This window comes from Myxine glutinosa, chromosome 10, assembly GCF_964187855.1.
Source record: "Myxine glutinosa chromosome 10, kmMyxGlut1.1, whole genome shotgun sequence".
In the NCBI taxonomy this organism is placed as follows: Eukaryota; Metazoa; Chordata; class Myxini; order Myxiniformes; family Myxinidae; genus Myxine; species Myxine glutinosa.
In genome coordinates, this window is record NC_136270.1 from 93,080,405 (window position 1) to 93,101,250 (window position 20,846).

The following is a 20,846-nucleotide window of genomic DNA, read 5'->3' on the forward strand; positions in this document are numbered from 1 at the left end:
GAATACCTTACCCCATGCAGTGTTTAAGTACAGTATATACAGTATATGAATTTAAATGAATAATGATTTTAAAGGTCATATAAAAAATTCCAGAAGTTTACTGCTGTTTGTGCAACGTCTTATACACCACCTGATTTAACATCTCCAAGTACTGCAACGATTTTCGTGATTAGTGAAGGCGATTTGTGTTCGACAGTGTTCAAGTATTTAATTCAATTTAAATAAAATAAAGATTGCAAAAGTTGCGTAAAATATTCATTCCAGAAGTTTACCGCCGTTGACGCAGTGGCTATTGCACCACCCTATCTAACACATTACATTAGTTATTCGTGCCTGTTGTTTGTGTCCTTTATGACATTCTTAAAAACAGTAAGTTTCCTGTTTGGAATGATTTTCAATTTTGTTTCACTGCCAGGCAGACAAACTAAAATAATAAAATATATATTATCTACTCTTCTGTGCGCTTGTGCGATCGGGACAAATTCATAGCCAAAGTACGGTAAAATGGCACACTTGTATTCTGATTTATTTTCCCAATTTGTGTTCAAAATACAACATTAAATTGGAATCAAGTTGTTCCTCAATCAGATACTGACGTTTGTAGACAGAAGGACGGACAGGAGAGGGGCAAATTAAGTCGCAACAACCTCCACCGTGTGACCCTTAGTCCTCCTGTCAAGTTTAGATGAGATTGGATAATTAACTTTTTGACATTGGACATTGGACGTTCGGTCGATTGGACATTGTCAAATGTATCGCGGTCAGACAGACAAACAGCAAATTGTGTATTTTAGTACGATAAACCACTGTTTCAACTGTAATCTCTTCCTTTTTTTAAATGCCACATTATTCTCTCCAACTTTACCAAAATCGTGATACATTTTTAGAATGCTGTGATATCGCAATCTAAAAGCTCTGCCAACAATCCCAGTAAAAGTCTGCTCGAACCCTGTTTTCGAAAGAGAGGAGAAATGTTACATTGTCTCAGTATCCAATGGGTATCGTCGATTCGAAAATGCAATTCCACTCTCCTGTAGCTGCGCTTGCTCACCTGTCTTAAATATCTCCAATGTAAGCACTCTATTCAAGTACATAGAATCTTTATAGGAACGCAACTGACTACCTTGGTCCTCGAACCTCAATGAGCAAAGGTCCAGCCCGCGTCAGGCGCAGCTGGTATATGGGATTGAAACTATAAGTAGCATGGTAGTTGGTGCAGCCTCCGGCACTCTTGCCCTTCCATTCCGCTTTCACCTGGTAGGACAGACAGCTCAAGTTGACCTCAGAGGACGAGCGAGTGAAATGCAAATTACACATTGGAATCGCACATCAGAAGTTTGGTTTGCAGTTTCCTACTCTCAGCATATTGTTACGCATTGCAACATTTCACAGCTTACAAAACCATTGGTCAATTTTTCAGCTTTTGCATGCCAAACGTCCTCAAAAGTGAAACTCACCCGTTGGTAATTGGGGTACGGGTGAGGGATTTTTGACAGTGTGAACTTGCGTGACCCATACACCTGCATAGCAAACACAACAAAGTTACATGTGCAAAAAAAAAGAACAATGGGTGAGTACAATGAAGAAAATAAACTTGTCATTTCCACTTGCTTACTCTCAGGGTGTAGCTGATGGTGTCGTGCTTCTCATACTGTGACACGACCAGCGTGTACAAGTGTGTCCCAGGCTCCTTGAGGTTCAGCTTGGTAAGGTAATGTGGACTGTTGATACGAATGCCGTCAATGTGTGGTGGGGGGTCGTCTATGCACAACACGTACATGTGCAAGCACAATCAAACATACCTTTTCAATCCGCAAAAAGAAATAAATAGCAACAAATCGATACAATATGTGGACGGACTCGAGCGATATTACACGCACAAGGTACTAAACAAAATAAAGCATCACAGTAAACATCCATTGATATACCCAGACCATGAAGCTTGTAAACTGTGCAGCACATGTGGGGGGTTAGCAAAGGAGGAGGAGAACTACGCAGGAGTAATATTCAAAACTGAAGGTACCATCTTGTACAGCTGCTCACTAAGCAAGGCTGAGGCCCGACGTTTCATCCGGTACTGTAAAAGCATTGTAACCCTGGTGTTAAGAGGGCATCATGTGACTGTTGTAGTGATGACTTAATAAAGCCATATATACACGTGATAATTGCCATAATCAAATGTCTATCAAGCCAAATTAAGATCATTTGTTGTCAAATCTCTATTTTATAAAGTGGACAACGACTGGTAATTCAATTAGACAAAACGTTCAATAACTCTCTCTTCTGGAACAAACTCCCACACCATCTTCAATCCCTCTCCTCCGTCCAGGTCTTCAAAACAGCTGTTTACCACCATGTCTCATCTTTCCCCATCCAAAACCTTCATCTTTTCTACCCCCGTTAATACACCCCAAATCCACCTCCTTCAAATCCCGTTTTCTTTCCTGAATCCCCTGTAGTGACCATCTTGTTTATCCCATGTACACACCCCAGCCCTCTTCCTTACTGTTGTTGTGCTTCCCTCTCTCTCTCTCCCCCTCGTCTCCCGCTTCCTTTATTATATGTTCTACATGTTAGCTCTTACACAAGCCTCGACTTAGAATACCAAAAAAAAAAATAAGTAAATAAAAAAATAAAAATACAAATAAATATCCATAATATCAAAGTAGCTCAACATAAAACACAACTTATAAATTACAGCAAAAAGGGAGTAAAATATTAAAGGATAAAGATAAATTTAATCAAAGGTAATTAATTAGCACAGAGAAAATGGATTTTATCTAATTTAGAACCCGCTGATCCAGTGATCCATGCTCCTCCCCTAAATTATTAAAATAATATATTTCTAATACACCAACTGTGTTCATTGAAACTTTCAAAATTTAGAGTTATTTTGGTTGAATTTGCATTGTTTCTGCTACTAGAAACACCCACTACCTTTGGGAGCAGCCTGGGAGAGGGGAGAGGAGGGGGAGGGAGGGATACTGGGGGTGGTGGGGCAAATATATTGGGGGGATACTGGTGGGTGGTGGTGCAAATATATTTTGTGCCGTGGTGAATAATCCTCCGTCTTCAGCAGCAGTCAGTGAACCATTTACACGGCGGTGGCACATGTGCAGGCGGAAATCATAAGTGGTCTCCTGCAAGGTTGGTGGGATGGGGGTGCAGGAAGTTAAGGGGGGAGGGGGGGTTGAATTTCTTTTTTCAATGAATCACATGACCTGATCCTGGGTACCACCAACGCATATGCAAAATCTGGTGGAGAACGGCCCAGCCAAGATTTGTTTTTGTTTTGCAGAGAATATACATGCCCATTGGAATCTCCCGCGATGAAGCTAACTCCAAGGGCCTCTCACTCACTCACCGCAGGCAGGTTGGTGGTCTTTCCGTCTTCTACCGACTCCTCTCTGGCCTTGCCCCCCCCAGCTCTCTCTGGGCTCTGTCCCGCAAATATTCCTACAGGTCGCACAAGATCTGCCTGCAACCCTCTTTTGGTTAAACTGCCAAAATCAAGACTCTCTGCTCACCTTCACTCCTTCATTCCTCTTTTCTCCCGCCTCTGGAACAAACTCCCTCACTCTCTTCAATCCCACTCCACCCTCCAAGTCTTTAAAACAGCTGTTCACCACCATCTCTTATCTTCCCCCATCCAAAACCTTGATCTTTTCTACCCCCGCTAATTTCACCCAAATTCCACTTTTTGAAATACCAACTTTTGTCCTGGAAGTCCTTGGTGTCCTTGTGCTTTATACTTCTCCCTCCCCCCCCCCCCCCCCTTCCCACGCCTCCTCCCCCTGGGCCCTCTCCCTTCCACACATCTCCCTGCTCTCGGATGTTGTGTGTGTGTGCTTCCCCTTTTCTCCCCATCTTGTCTTCCGCTCCCTCTTTTTGTGTATTTTGTTTGTCTGGTCGATTTGTTTGTGAAGTTAATGTTAGCTCTTTCACGAGCCTCGATTCAGTATACAAAAAAAAAAAAGAAAAAAAAAAAAAGAGAACTGCCATATTTAATATAATACGATTGTTATTACCAATACTCTCATTCATTTGATCTCTATCTATCGAGGAGACATGCTGAATGGAGAAGGTGGATCAGACTCGGCAACGGTTGCTGGAGTGAGATGTGCATGGAAGAAGTTTCGGGAACTGAGTGGCGTGCTGATGAGAGGGGAGTGTCGTTGAAGCTGAAGGGAAAGGTGTATGCTGCATGTGTGAGAAGTGTTATGATTTATGGGAGCGAGACATGGGTAATGAACGTAGAGCAGCAACGAAGGCTGGAAAGGGTGGAAATGCGAATGGTTCGGTGGATGTGCGGAGTATCGTTGAGAGAGAGGAAGACAAATGATGAATTGCGAAAGATGATGGGAATAGAGCCTGTGATTGATGCTGTGAAGAGGAACAGGTTGAGATGGTTTGGTCATGTGTTGAGGAAGGATGAAAGTGACTGGTTGAGAAGAGTGATGGAAATGAATGTAGAAGGAAGTAGAGGACGGGGAAGACCGAGAAAGACTTGGCTAAAGATGGTGGAAGAAGAAATGCGGGCAAGGGGGTTAACAAGGGGAGATGCAGAAAATAGGGCAAAATGTAGAAGATTGTCATGGGTACCACAAGGCTAACCCCCGCTCTAGCAGGGGAAATGGCCTTAAAATACCTGTTGTTGTTGGTTGTATTTGATCTCTATCGATCTATCATTCATTCTCTCTCTAGCTCAAATCTGCCTATTTTGAGTGAGTAAACCTCTTGTCATTTATATTTTCCATGTGAGTCAGAAATCATGCCATTAGTCTTGGAAAAATAAATAAATGTAATAAAATGAAATTCAATCAAGCAGAGAAGCCAAATGGGGAAAGTGATGATAAATAGTCATCGTTTCCCATTACAGGGCAAAAAAAAAAAACACCGAAAAATTAAACATTGATTTGCAAAGACGTAATCAAGGAAGACAGACATCATAATCGTAATAAAACAGCAAACGAATGAATGAATCATGAATGAATAAATCATACACAGACAACACACGTATTTAATGACAAACTCACTCGGATAATATATCTTTTTCCCATTTGTTTTGTAGACGACGAGGGTGAAAAACACCTTGTTTTCTGCAAAATCGTCCTGATAGGAAAAACACGAAAAAAAACCAGCGATGACGAACCAATTCATATGAAAACTCGAGTATTGAGTAAGAAACTGCACAAATCCCTTGCAAGTTCTGGTCTCGGTGTGGAATGAAATGCTTTTCAAAGATCTCGATAAATCTAATGTCGCACTGAAAAATCCGCAATTGTATGCATTTCCCCACATTGTGTCATAATATATCCTCTTTCAGTGCCGCCTTACCTTGTCCGTGATGTGCCTGGTGAGCAGCACCCATACTGCGGTCCCGCCGATAGGCACAGTCACCTCCAGGCGGTACTGCGGGTTGTTGCTCAGGCTGTAGGCATCACGAGTGGGACCCTCAGCTGCACTCCATTCACTATGGGGGGAGGAGGGGGGGGGGGAAGTGTTGGAATGTACAAGCAAGGTGCTGTAATTAGTCACCCTGTACCCTTTGCACACAGCAATAGAGCCAAGCCAATGGTCAAACAAACATACCATGCCAATGGAATACCAGTGCTGGAAAAAAGCCTCTGTTGGCCTCCAATTAAAATTAGAGCATAGTCAATGGCGCACCATAGCAAAAATCCCAACGCTTCCACCTAAAGTAAAGTTGAAAGATGGCAAAAGGGTCCACCAGGAATGACCCAATATCAAATACTGAATTAATTTTTTTTTTCTTTCTGTTTTGACCCCAATGATCCTAAGTCCCAAACCTCTGGGTATGAACAGGGGGTCAAATCGCCAAAGAAACGGCCGCAGGGGGCAGGGTCAAAATTGATACTGCTCTCACACGTTCTTGCCATGTGGTGATCATAATGACCAATAGTGGTGAATTTCTGCACAACCATTTAGGAGGAGATAGCATAGATAGTCAGGCAGCTTAGCACCGGATTTGAGATGAATATGGACATTCCAGACAAAAGCACCAATTTTTTTCCCACATGTTACCTGTTACCTTAGCTTTACATTTTTGATAGGAACCACTTCCTCCGAATACATTATGGCGGCCATCTTGGATTTTCAAGATAGCCACCATGTAAAAACCTATATCTACCAATATCTCAGCTTCTTAGCCACTTAGGATCACAATGTAGGTGTCTAAACATACATTTTCTGGGTCAAGGAATACAACTATACCATTTAGAAAAACAACAGACGATTTTTATTAAGACAAAAAAGAAACTGAACATAATACTGCAAAAAAAAAAAAAAAAAGTCTTCGGAGGAAGTGGTTCCTACCAAAAATGGAAAGCTAAAGCTATGGGTAGCATGTGAGGAAAATTTAGCGCTTTTGTCCAGAACGTCCACATCCATTTGCTAAGCTGCCTGACTAAGATAGACAGACACCGGACAGACAGAGCCAATTACAATATATCCCTGACTCTTTTCAAAAAGCGTAGAGATTTTTTGTTTGTTTGTATGCATAGTCGAGACTCGTGGAGGCTAGCACACTGAACGCATTAGGACAAAAGACAAAAACAGGACACAAAACACACATTCATGGCGAAGGAAACGCCAAGGAGGAAAAACTGGAAAAATTAGGAGGGATTTGGATTGGGTTAACACGAGTAGAAAAGATCATGGTTTTGGATTGGGGACGATCTCAGATGGTGGAGAATAGCTGTCTTGTTGTAAATGATGTGGAAGTTGAATGAGGAAAAAAAAAGGAACAAATGAGTACAGGTGAGCAAAGAGGGTTGATGGTGGACCATGTGAGCACTGCAGAAACCTGAGGGAGGGAGGGAGGGAGGTAGTCAGGGGGAGACCAAAGCACAGAGAGAGCAGAGAGGGTGCAAGACCAGAAAGGAGGTGATGGTAGACAGAGAGACCACTGACCTGTTTTCTATGGAGAAGTGATAGACCCATAGACTCAGCTCCAGCATGGAAGATTCCAGTATTCTTGGAGGCCTTAGTTTCCATGGCATCAAGCTGAGCAAGATGTGAGGAAGGGGAGCTAGTTTCAGATGGTCCTTTCAGAGAGAGATTGTGAAAGTGTGAGATTTGTCAGGATTGAAGACATATTCCAAATGTCTGACCAGTTTGTGATTTTGTCAAGGTCTGAAGAGAGGGAAGAGGCTGCTGCCTGTCTTGTCTGTCAGAAGGATGAAGGATGACACAGCAGAGAGTGGAGCCATCAGAAAATGGATAAAGAAGATTTTCCAGAGAGTCAGAGAGATCATTGATGAAGATCAGGAATAGCATGGGTGCCACCAGAACACTGCCTTGGGGCATTCCAGTCTTTACAGGGAGAGGATTTGAAAGGATTCCGTTGAGAGCCACACATTGGCTACGAGAGTAAGGATGTCAGTAAGGCATGTGTGGAGTTGGCATTGGATGCCATAGGCAGCCAGTTTGAAGAGTAAGGTAGGAAGCCAGATTGTCTCAAAAGCATAAGATATATCCAGTGAGACGGACAGCCCTGATCTCATGCCTGACATTGAGGGCCTCCATCCATTGTTGGGCGAGTTGAAGCAGCATGTCCTAGGTCTGAAACCAAATTGATGATCTGAGATTGTGCTGTCAAGAAAATAAAGGACTTTATATAAACTGTGATGATTTATTCCATGACCTTGCTGATGTTTGGAAGCAAGCTGATAGGTCTGTGTTTGAGGGGATCAGTTTTTACACCATTTTTATGTAGTACTGATTTCCAAGCAGATGGAAGATGACCTAGCGCAAATGACAGGGGGGAAACGGCAGAGAGATGATGTGCAAGAGCAGCAGAGGTCTTTATGACAGGTGAGCTGAAGCCTGTCCGGTCAAGTACCTGAATCAGAGTCGAGAGTTAAAGGAACCTTCTCCACCTTCGCAGGTGCAAATGACAGAGTCCAGGAGCAGTTGGTTATGACAGCAAAGGATGGTTACCGAGAGTGAGGGGTTGAGGACACACGATTTGGAAGCAAACACAGAATTGAGGCATTCATCCTTCTCAAGAGTGGTCTGCTGTGTGCCATTTGAAGAGAAGGAAGGGATGGAAGGGGAGCATCACCAGAGACGGATTAGCAAGATGCCATAATTAGTGTAACAAGACAATTAGTGTTTACTGGTATTCAGGTATTGTTAACAGGTTTTTATTTTTCTTCATTCTTCACCAGCAGTTCTCGTATTACTGTCCACCGTCATCTTCTCGTCCGGGTAAGACGAGTACAAGTTCAAGCTCCTCTCGCGTGCCTGAGCCATCATGGGGAATGCAATGACGGCTGGATGTATCACCACACAATTGCCTCCCCACCCAACTGGGTCAAACCGCTCCCCATTATAACTCGACGTTTTTTTTTTGTTTGTTTTTTTTTTTTTGTATACAAGATCGAGGCTCGTGAAAGAGCGAACATTAATCACACAGAAAGACAAACAGACACATAAAACAAATAACATCGGGAGCGGTAGACAAGATGGGGAGAGAGGGGGAAGGACACAAACACAACATTTGAGAGCAGGGACCGAGAGTATGTGCCTCAAAGATGCAGCTCAGCGAAGTTCAGCTCGACTCTCCTTAACATTGTGTGAACGTGCCTTGATTATTGTATCATACAGCACATTCAACAACCTGGAAACATCGTGTGCAGATCACCCAATGAAATCTCAAGCAAATAAGCCACACCTATGCAAGCACGTGGTGACAGGAAAAAGCTCCGGATTCCAGTTCAGATAAATGACATCGAAGAACTTGCATGCTACGTCCCAATCGATCCAAAACACACCTGCAGTGGCAAAAGGAAAGAGGTTTTTTAAAGTATTTGTCTGAAACAACTTCTTTTTTTTCTTTTTTTAATACCAATTCATGACGAAATGAAAACAATCATTGCTGGAGACCACCGGTATCATGCTGGAAATATTAGCACACCATTGTCAACTTTCTGAGCCGTTTTGATGTCATAATTCAAGGCCTTCTGGAGATCTGGTGTCCAGTTCTTTATGTCCTGTTCGCTGTAGCGACCCTTCCAGCGCAGGTGACTCCAGGGGTTTTTCAGCTGTAGAAACTTTATCCCCTGGAGGACAAATGTAGCAAAAACCCCATGATCATTTGCTTCTCACACGCTTCATCATTTGTATCAAACCAGGACTCGTGTCCTCTCCACAACGTGCAGATATTAAAAGTTGGAAATACAAGCTGCTCACACACTAATGAGGCTTTTTCGAAAGTGATGTGGATTCACCTGGAACATTAATCATTCCTCTCACTGCCCATGCATTTTCTCCTATCTTTGTTTCCACCTTTACCTTGGCTTCTTGGATGTCCAGCACCGCGTAGGCATGAGTAGGAACCAAGCCCCGCTGTTCACCTTCCTCCTCAGTCATTACACCTGTTGCAATGGTGATGAGCACATGACCTCTGTGAAACCTGTTTAACGAGGCATGGCCATTTCATATACAGTCATGAGACGGGGAATGATACTTCAATGCAGAGGCAAAGAAAATGCACATGGGGAAGAATAGTGGGAACAAAACGGTAATGAAGCAAAGTCATTTATCTCACCGTTGATGCAGCATGCTGAATGTGGACTCTGCCTGGAACTCTGTATGGTCAGTGTGCATAGACAGTCGATCAGGGATCCAACCAGTGAGAGCATGCAGGTCAATGTTCTGAGGACACATGGCCTCCTCCTCAGTACAGGTTTAAGGTTTAAATGTTTTCTCACAACTAATGTAACATCCCCTCTAATATGTAGGAGATGTAGGTCTATTCATATATATGTAGGTCTAGTATGCAAACAGATCCAGTTAAAAACTAGAACAACAGTCAGTAGAGGGTATACCTCAGCCAGGCTGAACAGTTTACCTTTTGTATCCCACTGATAAGGCGGATCTGCATCCGGACCTGAACCAAAATCGAATTGGTTGTTCTTGTCAACTATCCCACTCATCCACTAAGTTTTGTCATAATCTGTCTACAACTTTTTTGAGATATCGTGCTACGTATCATTTTTGGTCCTATCTCTCACTGGTGAAGAATAACTTTAAAATTCTACTATATGGATCCGGATCTTCACCAAAATCGTCGTAGTCACACACCCAACATGTCCACCAAATTTCATCCAAATCCATCTACGACTTTTTGAGATATCCTGCTCAGAGACAACAAACAGACAGACATGGGGTGAAAACATGACCTCTGTCCACCTTCGGTGGTGGAGGTAACAAAGCACAAGACCAATTAATCAACATCAGATTACTTTTGTTCACTGTGCAGCCTACATGACATTCACCGTATGGATAATGTCAGGATTTTGAAAGCATACCGAGTTTGATCCAGGAAAGTCGTAGCCACCCATTACTTTCATGTAAGCCTTCTCAACGAGTGAGATCCAGAGTTCATTGCGGTTGTTTGAGTACGAGCAAAGGAGCTCTCCAAAATGATCCACAGGCAGGTAATCATCGATTACTATCTGTCAACAAAACACAGGTACAAAGTATTGTTATGTCGGTGGGGTAGTGGTAACTTTAGACCAGGTAGATTTGTATAGGTAGCATGCTCCGATTGTCGTGTAGAAACCACCATGTAATAAGTACTCGTTAGCTCGGATGTCGGATTGTGTATATTTGTCCCTATTACGAGGAATGGGGCATGTTAACTAATTGTAGGGATTATGTTAACTACTACCTTGTTCGTCAAACCTCTGCGATTTATCCTTTATCTCTTTTGGCAGCGCACCATAGACACTAGTAGGAAGTGCCCATTAAACTGCACTAAATAATAATAAAACCCAACCGGAAGCCAGTTCTGAGCACTGCCGATGGGACACCACCAGCTACATCACCACAGAGGTCAGGCGGGCCGAGAGCCACGCCCAGGAGGGCAGTGATTGGGCAGGAGTTGACAAACAGAAAGGCCAGGGTAAGAAGGAACTCGCTGATTGGTGAAGAAAATGAGGAGCAAGAAGCAACTCACTGATTGGTGAAGAGAAGGGCGAGTAGAAAGCATCACGCTGATTGGCGGAGCGCGACCGATGACGTCAGAAAGCGGCCTGTGCGCTGATTGGTGGAGAGCTGAGCCTGTGGTGTTGGCCTGCGCTGATTGGAGGAGAAGCACCGATGACGTCAGAGCGGGACGTTAAAATAACTCTCAAACCAGCATTTTCTCTCTTGCTCTTGTCCTTGCTCTTCCTCTTGCTTTTGGCCCTCTTGTCCTGCCTGCTTTTTGTTCTCCCGATTATCGTGTGCCTGCTCGCGTTCTGGGTGACGGTGGATGGCTGTGCGCTGACGATTCTCCTCCCGTCTTGACGTTCTGGACCTCGGTGCAAGCGGTTGTGCCGGCATAGTCTTCTCGTTCCCCTGTTCGTCTGGCGTCTAGGATTGAGAGCTGCAGTTGATGGGAGAGGCGGCGCGTGGACGAGCGGACTGCGGCCTTCTTCCCGCGAGGAACACCGCTGGGTCCGGACTGCGCACACGGGGCCTGGACGATTCCTGACGAGACCCCACGAGCTGATCACATCTAAGTTCCACAATAAACCACACGTTTTTATTTTATCCAGATTATCTTTCCCTTCATCTGTTTTTAAGTCTGGTGTGAGGGACGTCCCGTTTAGGAATTTAGTTTACCGTCGCGTTTTCTTGTTTTCGGCATTTCATTTAATAAAACCTGTTTAGTTTTGTACCTTTTAAATCTGGTTTGTTTGAGTTATTTTCTGCAGGTGCAGGAATTGCCGGCGGACCGCAGGTAAGCTCTTCAGTTTCCCCTTCTTCCTTTCTCCCCCGCTTATATAAAGTCCGCATTTGATCATCGCCTCGGAGTTGAAGCTTGCTCGGCTAATCTGTTTCCTGGGAAAGATTTTAATCGCCAGGAACGCGACAGTATAAATGCTCACCCTGTTTTATGAAATGGTCGATGCAGACTATTATATAATTAGGGAAGTGAAATAACTGTGCTACACACTGACATGCAATGACTGTATTCCAGGAGAGGTTTTTGCACGGTAGTTCCCCTCCCCTCTCCTCTCCTCTACCCTCCCTTCCCCATTAATTTTTTTAATCCCCGTTTTCTTGAAAGCCACCTCACAAATTCTGCAAAGCAAGGGGTTTACGAAGCTTTTGCATTTGGATAAGTAGGCCGAAAGATATTTCATAGTAACCCAAGCCAACCCACTGAGCACTATCATTGCTTTGTGCTGCATGTTTCTTTTGCAATTGTACTCCGATTCAAAGTAACATAAAAAAGACATTCCCACCTATGAGGCCTCACAATAAAGTTCCAGGACTGATGTTTTTTTCACGACATGTGTCAGCACTGGCTTGGGTTTCGTAATTGGGAGTGCATCGTAATCTTCCGATCAGTACTGTGTTAGTCGTATCGATCGGTTGTGTTTTGTAGCAGTAGTGGAGTTTTGTTGAAATTGTAAGTGTTGCAATCGTGTTCTGAAGATGAAGAACAAATTTATGGAACAGAGAATCATCATCAGTTTTATGGTAAAACTACACAAAAGTGGCACGGCCAATTTTGACATGTTGAAGCTAGTGTATGGGGAAGATGCAATGTCAATATCACGTGTCTTGAATGGGCGAAGAGGTTTGCGGCAGGGAGAATGGACAAGAATGATGACACACAGTTGGGGCTCCCATCGATTGCCAAAACAGACGAAAATGTTGAAAGGGTGGGAATATTGGTCTGGCCCGATCTGACCGACGTCCAAAACTCCAATTAAAGGAACTTATTTTGCATCAATAGAAGAGATCCAGAGTAGTGACCAACAACACCAACAACAACATGCATTTTAAGGCCATTTTCCCTGCAAGAGCGTGGGTTAGCCTTGCGGTCCCCATGACAATCCTCTCCATCTTGCCCTATTTTCTGCATCTCTCCTTGTTAACCCCCTTGCCCGCATTTCTTCTTCCACCATCTTTAGCCAAGTCTTTCTCGGTCTTCCCCGTCCTCTACTTCCTTCCACATTCATTTCCATCACTCTTCTCAACCAGTCACTTTCATCCTTCCTCAACCCATGACCAAACCATCTCAACCTGTTCCTCTTCACAGCATCAATCACAGGCTCTATTCCCATCATCTTTCGCAATTCATCATTTGTCTTCCTCTCTCTCAACGATACTCGACAAAAAGGGTTGGCGGCAGGAAGGGCATCCGGCTGTAAAACATTGCTTCAAAAAAGGGGACCAAAAAACAACAACAACCACGGTCCCCGAAAAAGGCCAACCCCTGCTTTGAGGGGAAAAATGGCCTCTAAAGGTTTTTTTTTTTTTTTCTTTTTTTTTTTTTCTCTCAACGATACTCCGCACATCCATCGAACCATTTGCATTTCCACCCTTTCCAACCTTCGTTGCTGCTCTACGTTCATGACCCATATATCGCTCCCATAAATCATAACACTTCTCACACATGCAGCATACACCTTTCCCTTCAGCTTCAACGACACTCCCCTCCTCATCAGCACGCCACTCAGTTCCCGAAACTTCTTCCATGCACATCTCACTCTAGCAACCGTTGCCGAGTCTGATCCACCTTCTCCATTCAGCATGTCTCCGAGGTAGCAAAATGTTTTCACACCTTCCAGCTTCACGCCGTCTCCAAGATCCAACTCAACATTTCCTCCATCTGCAGCTCCCTCTGTGCACACCTTACATTTGAATGTAGCTGCCACACTGGTTAATGACCCTCTCAGACCACTACATTTTTGATGAACCCACTCAGCGCACATTGTACATTGAATGGAGTTCACTCCGACAACATTCCTGCACACAGCACAGGGCCACTTCCCAGTTCTTTCCACCTCACCACCTGCTTTACCACTTGCCATCACCTTCGTCTTTCGATATTCACCTTCAGACCTTTTGTCTCCATACATTCCTTCCACTTGTTCATCTTTTCCTTCAGTCCATCCATACTTCACCAGATCATCTGCATACAACAACTCCCATGGTAAACCCTCCTTTACGTTCTGAGCCAGCACCTCCATCACAGCTACAAATAGTAGTGAACTTAGTACCGACCCCTCATGCACTCCCACCTTCACCTCAAACTCACCACTGTTCCCGTCCTTCGTCCTTACAGCTGTGCGTGCTCTTTTGTACATTGCCATCACGACTCTGATCAACCATTCCTCCACTCCTAACTTCTTCAATGCCCATGTCAATACTTTGCGTGGAACCCTATCGAATGCTTTCTCCAGATCAACAAACCCAAGAAACAACTTCTTCCTCTTCTCCATGTACTTCTCCTGCAACTGTCTCACAATAAAAAGCACGTCTGTCGTTCCTCTTCCTGGCATAAATCCAAACTGCATTTCGTCGATCTTCACTTTCTTCCTTATCCTCCTCTCCAACACCCTTTCCAATACCTTCATTCCATGCTCCAATAACTTTATCGCTCGGTACGAGCCACACTCCAGAGGGTCACCTTTCCCCTTGTATAGAGGGACAAGAGTACTCAGTTCCAAATCCACTGGAATGCGGCCTTCTTTCACCACCAGATTACAGATCTCTGTCATTCTCTTCACACCCCAACTTCCTGCTGCCTTCAACATATCTCCCACAACTCCCGTCGGCCCTCCCGCTTTTCTACTCTTCATTGCTTTTATCGCTTCCTCAACTTCCTTCTCAGTTATCTTCTCTGCCGGTCCTAAAACTGGGTTACTCTCTATGTTGCCATCCCATTCATTCTCTGTATTCAGCAGCATTTCCATATATCTTTTCCATCTTCCTTTAATTCCATCTGGGTCCACAACGATTTGTCCCACTTCATCCTTCAAGCAACTCACCCCCATCACATCACACCTCTCTTTCGCTATCTGCTTTGCAATCCTGAATACTGCTCTCTGGCCCTCTTCCGAATCCAAGCGTTCTCCGAACATTTTCCTACATGCCTCCTGCGCCTTTGCTACCTCTTTCTTTGCAGCCTTCTTGGCTGCCTTATAACTTTCATGCTCTGCTGTTTCTGCTCCCGTACCCTTCGCCTTCTGCCACTCCTTGAACTTCTTCCTTTTCTCGTCAATCCTCTTTCCAACTTCATCATCCCACCACCATGTTTCCGAGTGCCTCAGTGGTCCTTTTGTCCATCCACATACCTCACCAACGGCTCCCAACAGACTAGCTTTCATTGACATCCAACCACTTTCAAGCTCAACCACATCACCCTCTACCCTACTCAGCCTCTCTTTTAATGCCTCCCTTACTGTCACCTCTTTCAACCTCCACACCTTCATTCTCGGTTGGTACTTCACCCGCCGAGCTCTCCTCGCACCTTTCACCCTTATGTCGCAGACAACCAAGTGGTGCTGTGAAACAGCCTCCTCCAGAGAGTAGTGACCGATAAATTGTAAATGGCATTTCAGACAGCGACTTCCAAGGTGCATTGAAGCATGGCAGTGACATTGGCAGATGTGTTTAGACTCCCAGGGAGAATACTTTGAAGACGACCACTAGACATAATTGTTACGTTTACAATAAAATTTTCTATTGCTTTAATCCTGGAACATTATTGTCAGACCTCGTATGCTTTCCACTTGTGGGGAACACTAATGCAATGTATGATTTTGTAAATACAGTTCAGGCAAAATAAAAATGGGAGTCACTAACTGTGCTCTTTTTAATTGTCCAGACAGCATGTTCAGTCGGATGCTAATCTCCAATATATTAAGTCCTCGTTCCATTTCAAGGAAGTCCAACAAAATCCTATGAAAGGTGCTTCACAGTCAGGGAATTGCAACATAGTCAATCACCAACAACAGACAACAACATGCATTTTAAGGCCATTTTCCCTGCTAGAGCGGGGGTTAGCCTTGCGGTCCCCATGACAATCTTCTCCATCTAGCCCTATTTTCTGCATCTCTCCTTGTTAACCCCCTTGCCCGCATTTCTTCTTCCACCATCTTTGGCCAAGTCTTTCTCGGTCTTCCCCGTCCTCTACTTCCTTCTACATTCATTTCCATCACTCTTCTCAACCAGTCACTTTCATCCTTCCTCAACACATGACCAAACCATCTCAACCTGTTCCTCTTCACAACATCAATTACAGGCTCTATTCCCATCATTTTTCGCAATTCATCATTTGTCTTCCTCTCTCTCCACGATACTTCGCACATCCATCGAACCATTCGCATTTCCACCCTTTCCAACCTTCGTTGCTGCTCTACGTTCATTACCCATGTCTCGCTCCCATAAATCATAACACTTCTCACACATGCAGCATACACCTTTCCCTTCAGCTTCAACGACACTCCCCTCCTCATCAGCACGCCACTCAGTTCTCGAAACTTCTTCCATGCACATCTCACTCGAGCAACCGTTGCCGAGTCTGATCCACCTTCTCCATTCAGCATGTCTCCAAGGTAGCAAAATGTTTTCACACCTTCCAGCTTCACGCCATCTCCAAGATCCAACTCAACATTTCCTCCATCTGCAGCTCCCTCGGTGCACACCTTACATTTGAATGTAGCTGCCACACTGGTTAATGACCCTCTCAGACCACTACATTTTTGATGAACCCACTCAGCGCACATTGTACATTGAATGGAGTTCACTCCGACACCCTTCCTGCACACAGCACAGGGCCACTTCCCAGTTCTTTCCACCTCACCACATGCTTTACCACTTGCCATCACCTTCGTCTTTCCGATATTCCGAACATAGTCAATCACCCTTTGGGAGATATTAAACTAGTTTCAATCAACTTGCCCTCAGTCCTCATTTGTGGATATTAAAGACAGAAAAAACATTTGGAATGAGAGCAAATACATCTGATACTATGACAACATTCCAAACATCATCTTCCCTGGAATTATGCTGTTATTCATTCCTGGTCATAGCAGTCTGTTATCAAGGAATGTTGATTACCTATGGGAGGTTTATATACACAAATAGATTGTGGCTGCTATTAACGCAAATCCCTACAAGCCAAAGTCGAGTGTTCCTTTTAATGTGTGCAGATTTTAAAACGCAACATCCCCCCTGCTAGCATACTGACAAGGTTAAGTATGTACTTCAAAGCAATGGCAGTAATGAGGTACAGAAATACTGGCAGGAAAGGGCAATTACCTTAAGATTAGCCAAGTGCGATGTCCAAGTTGGAGATATCCGACTGTTTTTTATGTGCATCGTGTCAAGTGGGAATGTGTAGTTAGTCGTTTTAAGTGTCGTAGAGAGGGGATGAATGGGATGTACACGGAAAGTGTTGTGGGGAGGTCGAGAATGCGGAGACGACATGGACTTGATGGACCAGGTGGCATCCTCCTGTATCTGGGTGTTCCTTGTGCAAGAGGATCTCCCTGACCTACTTCAGCCAAACTCAGAATCACTTCGGAATGCATACAAGTCAAGGTGCATCACCACCCTCATAAAACATCAAAAACCTGTCCAATTTTTCTCTTGGAATGCATGCAAAGCATACACACCTTGCGAGGGATGCCGTTAACATGAAGTTTCACCATGTACTTTCCGCAGGGGTTGTACTGGGGCTCTTTGTGCCTGTTTTGGGGGTAGATGATGCTGCAAAAAGAGCAATGGGATTATCTGCAGAAGTGAGGGAACCGCCACAAAAATAATTCAATCCTATTTGTAAGATTCATCCAAGAAGGAGGTAGATGAAGCAAAAACAGTGTATCGGCCAATAAATGTACAAGGTGGTTGGTCACTGGCCTTCCAGCGGTGAATTAAGAAGCAAGAATTTGAAATATTTGGCCAGTGTACTGGCATGTCATGGCGTACAGCTTTTTTAAGACACTTTTATAATCTCCAATGTTTAGAAGTGCATAAAAAATAAGATAGTGGCTTAGCATCCCCTCTGAAATATGACATTGTATAATGCAATGCAATGCCCTACCTGGAGAGCACCTGGCCAATAATCTGTAGTCGAATCCCATTTCATCATGAACTTTTCAGCAATAAACAAGAGCAAAGAAAGAAAGGGAACCATGCTTTGATCAGCAGATGCACTTGTTCCTACCTTGTGATAAGTTTTTTCTTGAAACGCCTCTCATACGCAGCACTGATTGCCAAGGAGGCGACAAAAGAACAATCAGAAACAACTGTCTGCAATAGAAAAGAGTTTAATCAAAAGTGGATATACAAGACAAGTGGACAAACGATTGGATCAGACAGGAAACAAAACTCCTTCACATTATCGTCACAGTTAAAAAACCGAAATGGAACTGGGCCAGACATGTGACAAGAAGAATTGCAAACTGGTAACCTGGAGAAGGCCCTGGAAGAAGCAGAGGTAGATTAAATATCAGATGGAGATGTTTAACTGAAAATTTCACTGGAGTCCATTGACCTCAAATTGCATTGAAAACCCCCCAGAATGGACCATGTTCATCCTGCCATAATTAACTAAATAAGCTGGTCAAGTAACGAAGTAATTTTTTTTTTTAAGATGCTAAAAATTAATGATTTTCTTGCATTGCCAATTGACTTCGAGCACAGTTCACCATATATCAGTCAGCTAGCAGGTTGTGATGTCACTCGGCCATCAAGCAGCTACTTACCTAATATTTGGACTAGCGGTACTAGGATATCCCGGTATTAAATACACGAAAATAAAATAATTGATAAAGTAGTTTATGTTGTCAATTTTGTAACATCTGGCTTTTGCTTGAGAACACAATGACCGGCTGATCTCCATCACAAGCTACAATCTAGAATGGGTAATAGTTTTGGTCAAACTATCTGGTAAGCAAAAGTGTTCTTCATGATTTGTCTTCGCCAAACAGTAAATAGTCATCAAACATTGATAGCTCATTCTCAACCTCAAAGCACAGTATAGTCAAAGCTATTGTCCTGACCATAAGTAATTTGAAGAGAGCTGTTCAGTCACCAGATCAGCAGTGTTGGGTCAAGTCCAGTTCCACCAGAGAGATGGTGAGTAAGCTATTGTGTCATGCACAGATATAACCAACACAAACCTGTTTTATACTGAAGCTGGAAATAGCATATATCATCGTCGGATCATCAAACATGTCCGAGGGCCTGAGCCAGCGAGAAAACCTCTCCTTCTGTTTGGGTGCCAAGGCCAGCTTTCCATGGCTGTCACTAGAAGGTGCAGGAAACAAGAAAACACCCAAATGTCACTAGTTTTAATTTATGTATCTGCTGTCACCATCTTTTTGGGTCTTGCCCCCATTGCGTTTGACAGATTAGATATGTTCCCTCATAGCCCCACCACCCACCAGCATATTCCTTGTAAATGCCCTCATGCAACACAAGTTGTCCTACCTCTTTCTGCAAATAAAGACCTCAATCTGAACAATAACAAAATAAACAAAAATAATTAATGTTTGTTTGTTCCTTGTTCGATGGGCGGACGTGAAACCAGTTCCCAGAACACTCGTTAGCTTAGCACAAACAGCAAGAACATGTTGTCTATATTCCAGGGATACTAGGCTGTGGCAGCAACGCACTGGTTCATACCCAAATGGCACGGGGAAGATAAATCGTTCTTTTAGATCCGCCATGATGAAGGGCATGTATTCGAGGCCATTAATAAGAGATGTCCTTCTGCAAAACAAAGAGCGGTTCAGGTGACACAAACAGCTCAGACATTGCTCTCAAAAATATAGAAATACTAGCAGAAGTACCCGGCATTGCCGGGCGGGGGAGGGGAGGGGGAGGGGGAAGGGGAAGGGTGGAGGGGGAAGGGGAAAGGGGGGAAGGGGAGGATGGAGGGGGGGAGGGGAGGGCGGAGGGGAGGGAGAGGGGGGAGGGGGAGGGGGAGGGGAGGAAGGGGAGGGCCAGTCAACAATGACGTTGCAGTTCTCATGGTAGGAGAGCAGCACAACAATCGCGACATCGTCCAGCATCTTCGCGACAACAGCACGAAGCGGATTTTGGAGACGCACCGATCCTGTGAGGCCCTCCAGTACCGGCGTTGCCGGGCGGGGGAAGGGAGACCCGTACATTCTCAACCCGTACATTTGCCCTCTCGACTCAAGCTCACTCGGACAAAAGCCTCGCACAAATTACACCGTGAAGGCCCAATGGCCATGTCTATGCCACAAATCAAGTACATGAGCGAGTCTGGCGCACTGAATTGAAAATATATAGAACGCTCATACTCCGTGAAAAGTGTAGCCGCCATGTCGCCACCTTGGTTAGCACGACTCGACCAACTCGCTTCGCGGATCTCGTTTGTTTTGAACGTGTCCCAGATTTTAAAAGCCAGACAACTGTTAAAATGCCATTTTGAGCGGCAATAAACTGCTCCAATCGGTAACGGAAGGGTTGTGGAAAGACGTTTCACAGCTGTTTCAAAGACGTTTAATTCATATCGCACAAAATCGACACAAAACACGATCACACAAAAGGTGAAAAACTCAATCGCTTTTCGCTCTGAATTACGTGCAAACGTGTGACGGAAATCACCATCGCCCAGCATCGAGTGCCAACCAAGATGGCGCCCGGTAGCTGCATCTCCACCTATGTGGTGTGAATGGCAATGGTCATTGATTCGATATATTTTCTGTTCAATGGTCTGGCGGCGGGGATGGAACATCACGTGATCGCTCTGAGCGAATCAGCGAGCTGCTCTGGCACATGCTGAGATTCCGTGTATAATGTTCCTCGCTGAAATGCGCTGAGGTAAATATGAATAAAAAATATGGATCTCGTCAAATATTTTTAGGTAGGCCATGTCCTTCCCAGGCTCAATGGCCATGTCTGTGCCAAATATCAAGTACGTGAGCCTCTCCGTTTAGGAGTCTATCGGTAACATTACACACACACAAACTGTGTTTTATGTTCAATGGTCTGGCGGCGGGGATGGAACATCACGTGATCGCTCTGAGCGAATCAGCGCGCTGCTCTGCCACCGG

The 20,846-nt window shown here is 44.3% G+C and overlaps 1 protein-coding gene across 1 annotated transcript in view; it reads right to left on the reverse strand.

The window, feature by feature from the left end:
- The window catches only part of CAPN7 (calpain 7), a 54,487-nt gene that overhangs the window by 5,105 nt on the left and 28,536 nt on the right, over nucleotides 1-20,846 (reverse strand). The window contains exons 6-19 of the mRNA XM_068126467.2: nucleotides 19,447-19,533; nucleotides 18,942-19,068; nucleotides 17,984-18,069; nucleotides 17,433-17,526; nucleotides 10,338-10,484; nucleotides 9,575-9,681; nucleotides 9,319-9,439; nucleotides 8,942-9,086; nucleotides 8,699-8,798; nucleotides 5,338-5,473; nucleotides 5,037-5,112; nucleotides 1,616-1,761; nucleotides 1,458-1,520; nucleotides 1,124-1,254 (exon numbers count right to left, since the gene is read on the reverse strand). Of these exons, the coding sequence (XP_067982568.2) occupies nucleotides 1,124-1,254; nucleotides 1,458-1,520; nucleotides 1,616-1,761; nucleotides 5,037-5,112; nucleotides 5,338-5,473; nucleotides 8,699-8,798; nucleotides 8,942-9,086; nucleotides 9,319-9,439; nucleotides 9,575-9,681; nucleotides 10,338-10,484; nucleotides 17,433-17,526; nucleotides 17,984-18,069; nucleotides 18,942-19,068; nucleotides 19,447-19,533 (1,566 nt within the window). The remainder of the gene's footprint in view (nucleotides 1-1,123; nucleotides 1,255-1,457; nucleotides 1,521-1,615; nucleotides 1,762-5,036; nucleotides 5,113-5,337; nucleotides 5,474-8,698; nucleotides 8,799-8,941; nucleotides 9,087-9,318; nucleotides 9,440-9,574; nucleotides 9,682-10,337; nucleotides 10,485-17,432; nucleotides 17,527-17,983; nucleotides 18,070-18,941; nucleotides 19,069-19,446; nucleotides 19,534-20,846) is intronic.